Here is a 14,149-nt window from a genome sequence, read left to right as displayed (position 1 = left end):
GATATCTAATAATAAAGTTGCAGCCTGATTAAACCATATCCAAAGCAGGGCCACCCAGAGGATTCCGGGGGCCTGGGGTCTTCGGCGGTGGGGGGCCCCCACCGCCGAAGACCTGGCACTTTGGTGGCCGGTCCCGGGGCGGAAGGACCCCCTGCCGCAGGTCTTCGGGGCACTTCGGTGGCAGGTCCCGGAGCGGAGGGATCCCCCGCTGCCGAATTGCCACCAAAGACCTGGAGCGGAAGAAGCTCCAGGGGCCCGGGCCCCGCAAGAGTTTTCCGGGGCCCCCGGAGCAAGTGAAGGACCCCGCTTCAGGGGCCCCAAAAAACTCTTGTGGGGGCCCCTGTGGGGCCCGGGGCCTGGGGCAAATTGCCCCAGTTGTTCCCTTCCACCACCACCCCGGGGCAGCCCTGATCCAAAGTCTCCAGTCCTCCTTCTGGGGCATTGATTGTGTGAATATCAACCATCATGATTTCAGACAAACATTAAGCCTCCTAATCCTGTTGATGGTTATATTGGTTGTTCCTTTCAGTGATCTGTCATAGAGAGGAATGCTCAGTGATTAAAGGAGAAATGCATGCTGGTGACCAACAGATTATGAAAGAATGCAAAAATGGGTTATGTCCTGAAATAACTTTTAAAGTATTAAAACACCTTTTTGATCTGAGCACTTAGCCAGTTTTCGGGGGGTTGTGAATTGTTTCTGTTAGGAACAGAAATTGATGATGGAGTCAAGTATTTCTTTGGTGTGATCCTGTTTATTTACAAAAAATGTACACCAAGTCCTGTTTCCCTGAATACCATAGGAATCCAACAACAGGAGAAAGCTATTTGCTCAGAGTTCCAAGCCTTTTTCCAGCCAGCACTTTACCCAGAATGTTCTCTTAGGTCATATCTACACTACCTCTTAAGTTGGCAAAACTTTTGTCGCTCAGAGATGTGAAAAAACACCCTAGTGAGTCTCATACGTTTTGCCGGCATAAGCCCTCCTGTGCACAGTGCTATGTCAGTGGGAGATGCTCTCCCGCCAACATAGCTACCTCCACTGGTTGCGCTGGTTTTGTTATGTCGACAGGAGAGCTCTCTTACATCAGCATAACATGGCTACACAAGTGATCTTACAGCAACGCAGTTATATGGGTACAGCTATGCTGCTGGAAGCTTGTAAGTGTAGACATGGCCTTAGCTTTTCTTGGGTGACACTGGTGTTTCTCCAGCCATCGTGGCTTCTTTGCTTCTCTGATATTTCTGCTGTTTCTTTGCCACCCACACAAATACACAGCTGCAACCATATCAGTCCCATTCTTGTGTTTATCGGACCCTTGAGAAAGCGCCTGGCCCAGCCACTGCCCAGACTTACATGCAGTGAAGTCATTGGGCAGTAGTTTTCCATTGTTTCAGCTATTATTAAACAAAGGAGCATTTAATTTTTCCCTCTTGTAGCTTGAATGGAAAGTGGCTTCCCCACCTGGCAGTTTCAATGGAATGGTGTAATTGCCCAGCCCCCAACATAATATAAAGTGTTTGCATAGTATTTGCAGGAGGGAGGGGAAGCTTGTATTTGAGCTGTTTGATCTGAGCACAGAGGACTAAATTTTGATTTTACTTGCACTGATTAGCATAACTCCCCTTAAATCAAATTATTTCAGATTTACACCAATGTTACTGAGATCCAGATCCACAGTCTGACCCAGAATCTTTAGTAAAACATAAACAACACAAACTACTCTAGCTTCTGAGACCTGCCTATTATTGCATTAGTGCTGCTTTTAGTGCTAATGGTCTTGTTCTCATTGAGAGTTGCCATGATCATATGTCCTGTGATCAAAGAAATTATAATATGGATTACCTACCTGGACTTGTCTTTATTATAAAAACTATTTCTGTTGGGACTCTTTGATCCTATGCCTAGGCTAAATTATTATAAAGATTTGTGCAATATTGTCATACTAGCTACAAATATGTTACTCTCAGAAAAGAACTACCTCCAACCCCAATTACATTGGAAAGGATTTAAAGACACTGGTTCATTCTATCTATGGATAAATGTCCCTTGCCCCTAAATGATAAGTATCAGGAGCTTGATTCTCCTCTTGCTTACATAGGTTTTATATCAGTATAACTTAGACAGGTGTAAAATTGAAGTGCAGGATCAGTAATCAGGACTTTATTGTCTGGTAGGTTTTGATAACTGTTTTGGACAAGACTGGAGAGTATGCTCCCCAAAACAACAAAGAGGAGGAAAAGAGATGTTTCATTCCTGTTTGAAAGATGGTTTTAACGCTGCTGTCATTTTTGTTATCTTATTAGTTATATTTTAGGCATCTACTGCCTTATGCGGGCATTATTTTAATCTAAATAAATAAAAATATATAAAATATTATTGGATGCTTACCATTTTATAATTGCTGATATAAACTGTGTGAATTCAGTGTACCATAAAGAATATGTATTGGTTAATTTTGAGTGAGAACTACTCAACTCAGTCAGTTTGTCCACCTAATTTCATTTTCTATTAGGTATTCTTATTATTTCCTGGGACATTTCAATGCCAGAGTCGGATGGGACTCCCAACTGTGGAGCAGCACAATAGGCAAAGAAGGGATGGTAAACCCCAATGGTATTCTCTTCAACAAACGTGTGGAGCATGACCTGCTCATCACAAATACCATCTCTAGGCACAGTAACAAATTTAAGACCACCTGGAAATATCCTGGGTCCAAATACTGGCACCTCCTTCACTATGTTATAGTCAGAGCTCAAGATCACGCTGATGTCTGAATAACACAAGCCATGAGAGGTACAGATCACTGTTGGACAGACCATCTATTAGTAAGATCAATCATGTACCTGCAGCTCACTCCACCACACCGCAAACACTCAAAGACTAAGTGAAAGTGGTACAACGTCAAAGCACTTCAGGACCAAGCCAGCTGCAAGATGCTCCAGCAACAGCTTCTGAGAAACTCTCTAACTTGCCTGATAACATCATTGACATTCAAGAGCACTGGGATCAACTTAAAAATACCATTCACAGTGCATGTGCTGAAACTATAGGCTATTACACTCATTGACACCAAGATTGGTTTGATTAAAACAACGAGAAAATCCTAGCATTAATTCAACAGAAAAGAAGTGCATTCTGTAATTGGCAAAATGATTCCTCTAACCAATGAAAACATGAGGCTTATCACCTGCTGAAAGCCAAAGTCCAAAAGAAGCTACATGACATTAAAAACAAGTGGTGGCAAGAGAAGGCTTCTGACATCCTGGGTTTCGTATACCAGGATAACATGAGAAGCTTCTTTCAAGCTACAAAAACTATATATGGGCCAAGCTCCAAAGGCCCAACCCCTTTACATTCCCAGGATGGTCCCACTCTCCTTAAGGACAATGCAGCCATTAAACAATGCTGGAAGGAACACTTTGAGAGCCTACTAAACCACAAATTCATGGTCTCTGAAGACACCATCGAGTCTATTCCACAATGCTCAGCAATGGAACACCTTGCTGATCCCCCATCTTCTGAGGAAGTCTGACATGCCATCACCAAGACAAAAAATCACAATGCACCAGGCCCAGATAGCATCCCAGCTGAGATTTTTTAAACATGGTGAAACAATGCTCCAACACAAACTTTGCCAACTCTGGACCTCTGAAGAAATTCCACCTGACTTTAAGAATGTCAACATTGTTACAATATTCAAGAAAGGGGACAAATCTTTGTGCGAGAACTATAGAGGTATTGCCCTCCTTTCCATCGCAGGGAAGATCCTTGCCCAGATCCTACTAAACCACCTTCTACCCCTTGCAGAGGAACTCCTCCCCAAATCACAGTGTGGCTTCAGACCATCCCAAGGCACAACTGACATGATCTTCATGGCGTGACAGATTCAAGAGAAGTGCAGAGAGCAACACCATGAACTGTTTATGGCATTCATCGACCTAACCAAGGCCTTCAACTCTATCAGTCGCGATGCCTTATGGAAGATACTGTGTAGGTTTGGCTCTTCACAGAAATTCATTTCCATCATCAGACTACTCCATAATGGGATGAATGCCACCTTTCTGTGCAACAGCTCAGAGACTGAACCATTCATCATTCACACTAGTGTCAAGCAGGGCTGGTCATTGGTCCAACACTCTTCTCCATTTACCTTGTCGTGATCAGATTCTCATCCTTGACCACCTTCCTGATGGAATCGGGATTGAGTATTGTATGGATGGCGAACTCCTCAATCTCTGACGTCTCCAAACAAAATCTAAGATCACGAGATTTGGCATCACTGACCTTCAGTATGCAGATGAATGCGTCATTCTCGCACACACAGAGGCCGACCTACAAAGCACCCTAAATCTTTTTGCAAATGCCTATCAAAGCCTGGGTCTCTCTCTCAACATTGGGAAAACCAAGGTACTCTATTAGCTTTCACCTGCACAAACTACTCTTCATACTCCACAAGTCACCATCGGTGGAGAACCCCTGGAAAATTTTCCATACATTGACAGCCACCTCTCCCAAAGAGCGAGCATTGACATGGAAATTTAATATAGGATCCACTGTGCCTGTACATCCTTTGGAAGACTACTCAAATGAGTCTTCAATGATAGGGATCTGCAAACAGGCACCAAGAACTTGGTTTACAAGGCAGTTGTCATCCCCACCCTTCTATATGGATGTCAGACCTGGGTAACCTACAGATGACATCTCAAGTGGCTGGAGTGGTTCCAGCAGCACTGCCTCAGGAGGAGTCTCAGGATCAGCTGGGAAGACTGACGTATTAACATCAGCGTTCTCTCTGCAGTGAACATCACAATACAGAGGCGCAGGTCATGAAACACCAACTCCACTGGGCTGGCTACTGTGTACATATGCCTGACACTCGCCTCCCGAAGCAAGTACTCTTCTCTCAGGTTAGTCAGGGAAGAAGGGCTCACGGAGGGCAGTGGAAGCCCTTCAAAGACATATTGAAAGTACACCCTAAAAAGGAAGGCATCAACCCAACAAACTGGGAGGACTTGGCGCGGAACAGGACATAGTGTGCGCCACACCATACACCAAGCCACAGCCCACTTTGAGGAGAACAGATGTGCTCATGAGACAGAGAAGTGACAAAGGAGGAAAGAAAGGGCACAACAGTCCAGCCAACAACTGTGTCTCCTCCAAGATTACACCTGTCACTTCTGTGGGAAAATCTGCAGGTCACGAATTGGGCTCCTCAGCCACTTAAAAACCCACCAATGAACCCTCTTGGCAGACATCATCCTCACATTGAGGGATAGCCGAAGAAGATTCTTATTGTTCTTGTCTCCCATGGAAATGGATAGTATTGTCTCATTATAAAAATATATTCCCACAAACAAAAACTTAGTTAAAGCTTGTTAGGATTGCTTGTGTGCAAAACATGCCCATATAACCTCTTAAAAGCAAGGCTACCTGTAACACTCACACTTCACATTAGTCACTCTCAGAGCCTGACCTTCATCAGAGGTTGGTTGTCTCCAGTGGAGCTGAAAAGTTTTGGTTCTGTTGAGATCCAGATGAGGATTGTCTCTACCCCATCAGGAGCTTGAGACGAGGACCCCATTGTTCAAGGACTATATAAAACCTGCTCCCAAGAGGTTTGGCCAGATTTTTAAAGATATTTAGGCATTGTCTAACTGATTTAAGAGCCTAAATCTCATTTTCAAAATTGATTTAGGCACTTAGGAGCCTAAATCCCACTGACTGTCATTGGTTCCCATTGATTTTCATCTTCCTCCGCAGCTCATGGGTTGCAGTCATGGAGCAGCTGAAGAGCCTTTTTGAATCCCCCCACTTACATTAGCTAGACCATCGTCAGAGTTAGTCAATCTATAGCAGACCTCGTTTACACAAGAAGAAAGGGGCACTAATCACCTTTCAGGATTTGGCCCAAACTGACTTTCAGAATTATGGCCAAGATTTTCAAAATTTGATGTCTAAAGTGAGGCTCCTAAATCCACATTTAGGCATCCAAACAATTGATAATTAGAGTTAATGGGAGCTGCAGGTGCTCAGCAGTGCTGAAAATCAGGCCAAACTTTAGGCACACAGTTTTGAAAATCTCTGCGTCCTCCAATGTCACTAACTATTAAATGTTTAGTTACACTAAGAGGTATCAGTAATCATCACTGGGTTTCAATGTTTTCAAATATTTCATGTGCATAAAATTTAGTTAAATTATCTTAAATATGTACATTTAACAATGAAACAAAGAGATAGAAGGTGCACAATCTCAGTGACTAAAACCAGTCATTAAAATGTTTATTTAGATAGTATTTGTTTTATTCCTAATTTGTAATTAGTGTTGCACCTTTTCAAACCTGAGCAGCTAGTCAAACTTCAGAGCCCTGTGACGTTCCAATTGAAAGTAGAAATTGATGGAGTCTAGTATTTTCTTTGATGCAATTTTATTATATACAAGGAATATACAAAGTCCTGCTTCTCCAAACACAGAGATGTGTTCCCTTAACTCAGTGGTTCACAATCTTTTTTCATTTGTTGATCCCTAAAAAATTTCAAATGGAAATCTTAGACATAGTCTGTTGGATCCCCAGGGGTCCGGGGACCACAGGTTGAGAACCTTAATTATCTCTTAGCTGTCTTAAATGAAGGATGCATTCATACATCAGTTTGAATGAAGTTTTAACTCAATTAATAACAAGGTTTCATCCAGCTTATAACATTATTTACACAATAATCATTTTGCTGAGTATTTGTAAAGTATTAAATCACGATCGAACCTGGGGCGTCGAGAGCTTAGTGCACGAGTCTCTACTGCATAAGCTAAAAGCTAACTGACTATTAGCTAAGGCTATAGAGCAGACTCAATCTCTTTCTCTCTCTCTACGTGGTCTCTGTGCCCAGGGCCGGCTCTGGCTTTTTGGCTGTCTCAAGCAAAAAAATAAAATAAATAAAAAGCGGGGCGGCCAGAACGGCAAAGCAAAAAAAAACAACAACCTGCGCGGCCAGAGCCAGGGTGCAGGGGGACTCCCTGCTCTTCAGATGTGCCCCAGCTAGCGGGGGGAGGGGAAGAGAGTGGGGGGGAGAGAGAGAGAAGGGGGGCGGCCAGGGCTTCAGCAGGGCTCTGTCACGCGGCCCCTCCCGCCACGCCCCCTGCCGCCTGCCGGGAGGGCTCTGCGCCACTCCGGTCGGCTGGGAGGGAAGGACGCGGACTGCCCTGCCGGGCTTGCTGCAGGGCGCTCCCGTCCTCCGTGCCGCCGCCCCCTACAGGGCGGCCGGAGCGGAACAAAAAACAAACAAACAAACAAAAAAGCGGTTGTGCCACCCTAGGATTGGGCGGAATGCCGCCTCATACAATCTGCCGCCCCAAGCACCAGCTTGCTCAGCTGGTGCCTGGAGCCGGCCCTGTCTGTGCCACTAGATGGGACAGAACACCACACCCAGGAGATGTGTGGGTTACATACAGATGCAAAAAAGAACAAACATCAGACAGCTTTTTATGTTTTGCTTTTTCTTAGAGAGAGTTAGCCTTATTTCTTTGGCAGTTTAATTAGTCAATATCCTGCTTAATCAAGAATCAATTAATGGTTTTATTAACAGCTAGAATCTGTTTTGACACTGATAAATAAAACATAGCACAATCTGTAAAATGCAAAAGTATTTTTTCTGCATTTTACAGTTTTTGTAATTTGTTTTGCCTTTGTATGTGGTGGTAATCAATAGAACGTATATTTTATTTATTGGCATTTCTATAGACCTCATCACAGCAGTATTTCAGCATCTTATAAATAATGAATGAAACATCACAACTCCTTATGATGAAATATATTATTATATAGGTGGGGAAAAGGAGGCACACAGCGATTAAGTGGTTTACCAAGGTTACATAGAGTCTGTGGTAATACTGGGAATATTATCTAGCTCTCCTGAGTCTCTATCATGTACCTTAGCCACAAGAACATCCTTCCTTCGAGGGTAAGGATAATTTGGCAATGGTTGTCTTTTTTATACAGAATTCTGAAAGGTATATGTTAAACTTGGTTTTATTGGATTACTAATTATGGAAGTCTTTACCACTAATGCTTCAGAAAACACTTTGAAAAACTTTGTTTTGAAACAGTTATTCATATGTGTATTGTTTACCCATTTTTACTAATGACTTTGCATGATATCAGGATCTTTGCTTAGAGGTTCATCTACTCCTGCTGTCCATAAGATCCTGAGATCTAAGATCTCCTGCACGGTTTCTCTAGATTTTACTATGTTCACTAGACCTTACATTTTTATTTTAAAAATGAAATTTCTAATCCTCTCTGGCAGTAAAGATACATCTTCACAATGCATATCAATGCACTGCTGTCATTTTGTATCAGTCTGCCCTCAGATATGCACGTGCAACTCTCATTGAAGTCAATGGGACTTTCAGATAAATATTGTATCTTTTTACAGAGGACAGAGTGGACTAGCGTAGACAGTATTTATTAGCAGTCAGGAAATCTGAGTTCTCTTCCGAGTACAGACATTGATTCTCTGTGTGACCTTCAGCACTGAAATTCTCTATACCTCAGTTTTCCCATGTGTAAAAAGTGGTGATAATGTTATTTACCCACCTTTGTCAAGTGTTTTGAGATTACATTATAGGATCTTTGGTGCAAGGACTGTCATTACATTGTTTGTTTGTACAGTACCTAGCACATGATTCATGATTGGGGGCCCCTAGATGCTGTCATAATACAAATAATAAATAATAGTCTGTGGATGAAAAGTGTTGTGTAAGCGCTAAGTCATTATATTACTACAACCAATCAGACAGAAACTGAAAAGGAGAAGTTTGAATTTCCTGTATTCACCTCAGTAGAAGTGCTGGGGGGAGAGTATGGAGAGGTCACCATTTTGCTACTGATATACCAGAAACATTTAGGAATTGAATCTATCATTACTTATATGGCATTGCAAATGGATGTGGCACTACAGTAAAATAGACTAAATAGAGTCCCTGGTCCAAACAACTTATTCTAAAAGCACAACTTGTTACAACAAAGACAGAGGGCCTTATTCCATTCTTACATACATCAGCGTAAATCGGGAATAACTACCCTCATGTCAGTGTAGTTCAGCATAAAATTGGTGTACATGAAAACAGAATCAGGCCCAGAATGAGATGTAATGCTATAGTGTTAGCGGAACAGGTAGGCCTTCAGAAGATTTTTGGAGGAAGAGGGGTTCCCAGTGCAGTTGAATGCTATAGTCATGACATTTATTGGAAAGGTTTTCAGTAGGTCTGTAGAAACTATTAAATACTCTTGATCTTGATAATGGAGATGTTTGTTGCTGTTCTTAGAAGTGAAAGTAAAATGGTGTTTACATTGTTATCACATTTTAAAAAAACCTGTTTCTGTGGAGTGGTTTGTGGGACTTTAGAAAACTTTGCCCCATCATCAGCAAATTCAATTCTTCTTAATAAACTAATAAATATGTTTGAATGTCCTTCCTTGTGGTTTACAATAACTGATGTTGAAATATGATTGGTGCTAAATAAAAATAACTATCTGCACAGTCATTCCCTGCAGATGTTCCTAATAATGATATGAAAGGTAATATTATAAAATATGAATAATATTTCTTAAAATAAGCCTATGTATCACTGATAATAAAAACATACATACACAGAGAGTATGTAGTAAAAAGAGATGCATACATGTAATTAAAATATATATTTATTTTCTATCTAGGGTGCTCTGTTGTTCACCAAGGATCCAATCCCAATTCCTTTTGTAGTCAATGGCAGTTTTGCATTAATTTTAATGGGGTAGCTAATGGTAGGTTAGAGTGAGCATCCATATAAGGGAAAGGGAAGATGCTTGTGTCACTTCTAGAGGTGACAGTGTATGTGACATTTTCAAAAAACTAAGCCATTTTGTAAGGCAGCTCTTTAAATTCATTTGTACCACTTTAACAGTATGATGACCTGCCACACTGTTCATGAATAGGGAATCCTGTGCTATCTGATTTTCACTTTAAAGTAATTAACTCTGGGAAGTATATGCCAACCTCCATCTCAAAAACACATGCTAGCTGCTCCACCTCTCGCTGTCAGTTTTGCACTGCTTCTGGTCAATTTGCTATTAAGGTGTGATACAAAACTGAAAGGGAAAATGCTGGGGCATAGACATAGGAGGAAGCGTGTCAGAGATTTGGCAGTTTAAATGCCAGAAGGCTTGCATAGGGTGTGATTTTTCTGTTCATATGTACTGTGGTTCAGAAATTTCAGTTAACACAATACGTTTGGCAATAAACACATGGTGTCTATGTTGAATTTTTTTATCAGTTTGTTTAATGACTGATTTGAAAAATACAAGGGAACTAACAAAAGTATATTTTCTTTCAGATGGGAGATGAAAGAAGATGGAGCTCTGGAAGAGGAAGAAAAAGCTATGGTGGAACACCTAAAAAAAGTTTATTTCATACAGACCCCTCTTGCCTCAGAAGATAAAGAAGAACTGTCACCTTGAAAAGAGTTTGTGTAGCACTTTCTGCTGAATTAAACATTATTACAATAATTGTTTAGTGATAACTGAAAAAAAATCCCTCTTATGCATACATTAAATGGCTAGAAAGCTAGGGAACTTGTATCTTGATGAGTAGCAGTTAGAAACTAAAGGATGTTGCTCTATTATTGCCTAGTCACCTCCTTAAAACAGCAACTGTTATGTGTGTGGTAGCCAAGAATAACATGAAAATGCTGTGTTACACAGTAGAACATACCTTGGTGCAGTGGAGACAAGAAGCTGAAGGCCAAATGAGAAACTGTTTTTAAAGCATAAACACCACTGCATTATAAATAATACTACTTTGGACATTTTCCAGCCTAAGTTTGCCAGTATATTACAGATGCCGTGTGGGGGTCCAAATGTATCTAACCCTATGTGGGTGTGCCGGACGATAGAGGTCAGAGCTCAGGAAGCCTCTTCCCTAGTTCCATCCAAATGCAGCCTTATGAAGGACTGCTCAGGTTAGTGGTGATAGGCTCCCCAAAGAAGGGGAAGATTCCGAAGGCTATGCCATGGACCTGGGCCTCTCACCTCAGCACCCAACTTTTTGTGTGGAGTGCAGCGGATACATGCTGTCCCTTGTGAGCAACTGTAGCAGAGACTGCTTTAGTGGGTGCTTCCTCAGAGAAATTGTGCCTGCCTCAGGCATACTGCTCCCACTGAGGCGGAGCATCTCCTCATTCACCATGCCATGGGGCTTAGACTTAAAAGCACATTGCTCCCAACATCTTTAAAGTTAAAAATGCTTTAACATGCTTTAAAAAGCTTTAAAATGCATGCTTTTATTGAAAACAAAACAGTTCAAGTGCAGACAATGCTCCAAGAACCATCTTAACAGTGAACTGAGAAATGAAAAAATCTATTTTTCCATCCACTGCTTCTTTCTAAAGTATAATTAAGTCCCATTTTCAATGATAACCCCTGTACAGCTGTGTTATCTGATATTCAGATCTGTCACAGTCAAAATTTGTATTTTCACCTGAAATTCTCCTTCAAGAAAACCAGTTTTTAAAAGCTTTTTAGATGTCCCTGAGGCTGTTGTTTGTTGGCTGCAAGGAAGAGCTCATGAACATTCCTCTATTGTAAAAAAGCCAGACTTGTTTTATATTTACTTTTTTGCATTGGAGTTCTCGTTTCCCTTACTTTGCTGGAGGATATTGACAAGAGCTTAGTAGGGCTGTGACCTGAGCTGTAGCTCTCCCTGCTCCATTTCCTAGGCAGGGGGAGCTAGTTCTTACAATCAGCACACAATGGGTCTGAATTTCCTCTCAGAGGAGTTTATTGGTATAACTCCATTGAGTTGAACAGAATTACTCCTGATTTACAATGATATAAACAAATGGAGAGTTGGACCCAGTGTGACCTCTCTTTTCCAAAGGACCTTGGTAAGATCACTTTAAGACCTAAATAGTGATGCTGCATGAGATGCTAATCTAATCCAATCTCCCCTGACTGGTCATTTTTCTAATGTAGATCAGACATTAGACCATTTCAAATGCATCTCATAGTCTTCCAAAGATCTTGCCTGGGTCTACCAGCAAAGAGAGGGAAATGAGGCACTGATATTTCTAAAGTGTTAAAAATAAAAATGAAAAAGCAGCCTTTTTTAACCTTGAGACCGTCATTATACATCATAAAGAAATGCTGGAGGGTAAAAACAATTTTTCCCTGCTTTGGATTTCACTTTTAAACCACAACTAAGCTTTTAAAGCTTGAAACATGGATAGCAGGATTCCCTAAAATGGTAGATGCAATATGCTGGCAAATGAGGCATACATGCTCCTAGCCATATTAATAATATGTCAAGTGGGTGGAGGTCAATCAGCATACTTGGATTAGTCTGTCCTATTCTGTCAAAATTTATTTTACTGTGTAGAATATCTAATTAATTTGTTATTGTAAGTCATACAAAATAAGGGCTTGTCTACACAGGGAAATTGACTGAAATAGCTATTCCACAATAGCTCCCCATGTGATGCTTTTATTCCATAATAAGAGTGCCTTTTTCTGATAAACTTTGGAAGTAGATTAAGGTAAACTGGAAAAAGGCACTCTTATTCCTGAGTAAGAGTATCCACACAGGGAAGTTACACTGGAGTAGGTATAATGCTTTAAATTGACACCCTTCCTTATTCCAAAATAAATGTGTGGGCAAGCCTTAAGAAATATTATTCTCAATACCTCCCTGCAAAAGTTCACTCAATAGCAACCCAGTGGAAAACTCTGGGATAGTTACATCTTCCATAGTAGGTGTATATATATATTTTTAATCTTTACAAAGTAAAGCTAAAGAGACGGAATCAGCAGTCTGAATAAAGTCTGAAAATGTTCATAATATCTTACTCAGATGTTTTTCTTATGAAAATCTACTCTGTCTTCATAAACCTAAGAGTCCAAACTAATTCATATTTGAAGCTGAAGTTTTCCCTAAATCATTAGTGAGGAATGCATAGTCCATATGAAGTGTTTCTTCTCACTGACTCTCAAGATGTAATGGGGGGAAAAGCAACAAGGGGAAATATCTTGTCCTGAGCAGGCACTTTTGCAACATTCTGTGTTTGTTGAATGGAATTAAGTCTGAATAAGAGCAATGGAGGTTTATAATGATGATTGCTAAATGGAATACCATTGATTTGTCAGAAAGACTGTTTATTTTATACTAAGTACATTTCTTGAGGGATAGCTCAGTGGTTTGAGCATTGACCTGCTAAACCTAGGGTTGTGAGCTCAATCCTTGAGAGGGCCACTTAGGGATCTGGGGCAAAATCAGTACTTGGTCCTGCTAGTGAAGGCAGGGGGCTGGACTCAATGACCTTTCAGGGTCTCTTCCAGTTCTATAAGATAGGTATATCTCCATATATTATACTTAAAAGAGGCTGCTTATTTTTACATCTGTTTCACCTCTATCTAAAATTAAGAATATTTGTACAACAGGACCCTGCTTTCCTTAACTTCCCCTCATAAAATAGTGTCTGTACACTACACTTAAAGTTCAGTTATCTCTAGAAATTACTTTCATTTTTAAAAGTGACATAGTCATACTCTTATAACTATTTGCTCCCTTAATTTATATACTAGCTCTTCTCATATGCTTGTTGATCCAAGACTGTCTTTCACATATTTACACCTATTCTTAGTTCAGAAAAGCTAGGAGGTGAAATATAGAGATTTTAGCAGAGTAAATTCACAAAAAAAGGAAGATATAATTGTGAAAGATATAGGAGTTTAAGGGCCAGATTCACTCGGGTGGTAATTCACTGGTGTAATCTGACCCCATAGCCATGCTAATTTTCCTTGAAAGACTACCAAGTGTAAGGATGTCACAGGTGGCACTGGTCCTCTAAGAGGGAAGAGGCTAGTGCACCTCTGTCTGGTCAGTGGCCCTGGGCCCTAGAGGGAGGGAGATTGGATGAGTCGGATGTGAAAGTCAGTCAGGAGTGGGGCAGAGAGAGAGCAAGAGAAAGCACTTAAATGTGGGACTCTCGCTGCTTGAAAGAGAAGCAGCCGAGAGCAGAATGCTCTGCAGAGGCTCACTGGGACTAGGGAGACAGGGAGAAGCCTGGGTGGTGGAAGGAGGAGACTATGGAGCAAGAGGAAGGCCCAGGGGAGTGCCACT

The 14,149-nt window shown here is 41.2% G+C and overlaps 1 protein-coding gene across 4 annotated transcripts in view; it reads left to right on the top strand.

Annotated features, from left to right (window-relative positions):
- The window catches only part of KIAA0825 (KIAA0825 ortholog), a 406,249-nt gene extending 393,381 nt beyond the window's left edge, over positions 1-12,868 (top strand). For all 4 annotated transcript variants that reach the window (XM_034773042.1, XM_034773043.1, XM_034773037.1 and 1 more), the window contains one exon: positions 10,371-12,868. In XM_034773042.1, the coding sequence (XP_034628933.1) occupies positions 10,371-10,494 (124 nt within the window). In that variant the 3' untranslated portion in view covers positions 10,495-12,868. The remainder of the gene's footprint in view (positions 1-10,370) is intronic.
- The last annotated feature ends 1,281 nt before the right edge of the window (positions 12,869-14,149 follow it).

This window comes from Trachemys scripta, chromosome 6, assembly GCF_013100865.1.
Source record: "Trachemys scripta elegans isolate TJP31775 chromosome 6, CAS_Tse_1.0, whole genome shotgun sequence".
Classification (NCBI taxonomy): Eukaryota; Metazoa; Chordata; order Testudines; family Emydidae; genus Trachemys; species Trachemys scripta.
This window is presented reverse-complemented; position numbering and strand designations above follow the sequence as displayed.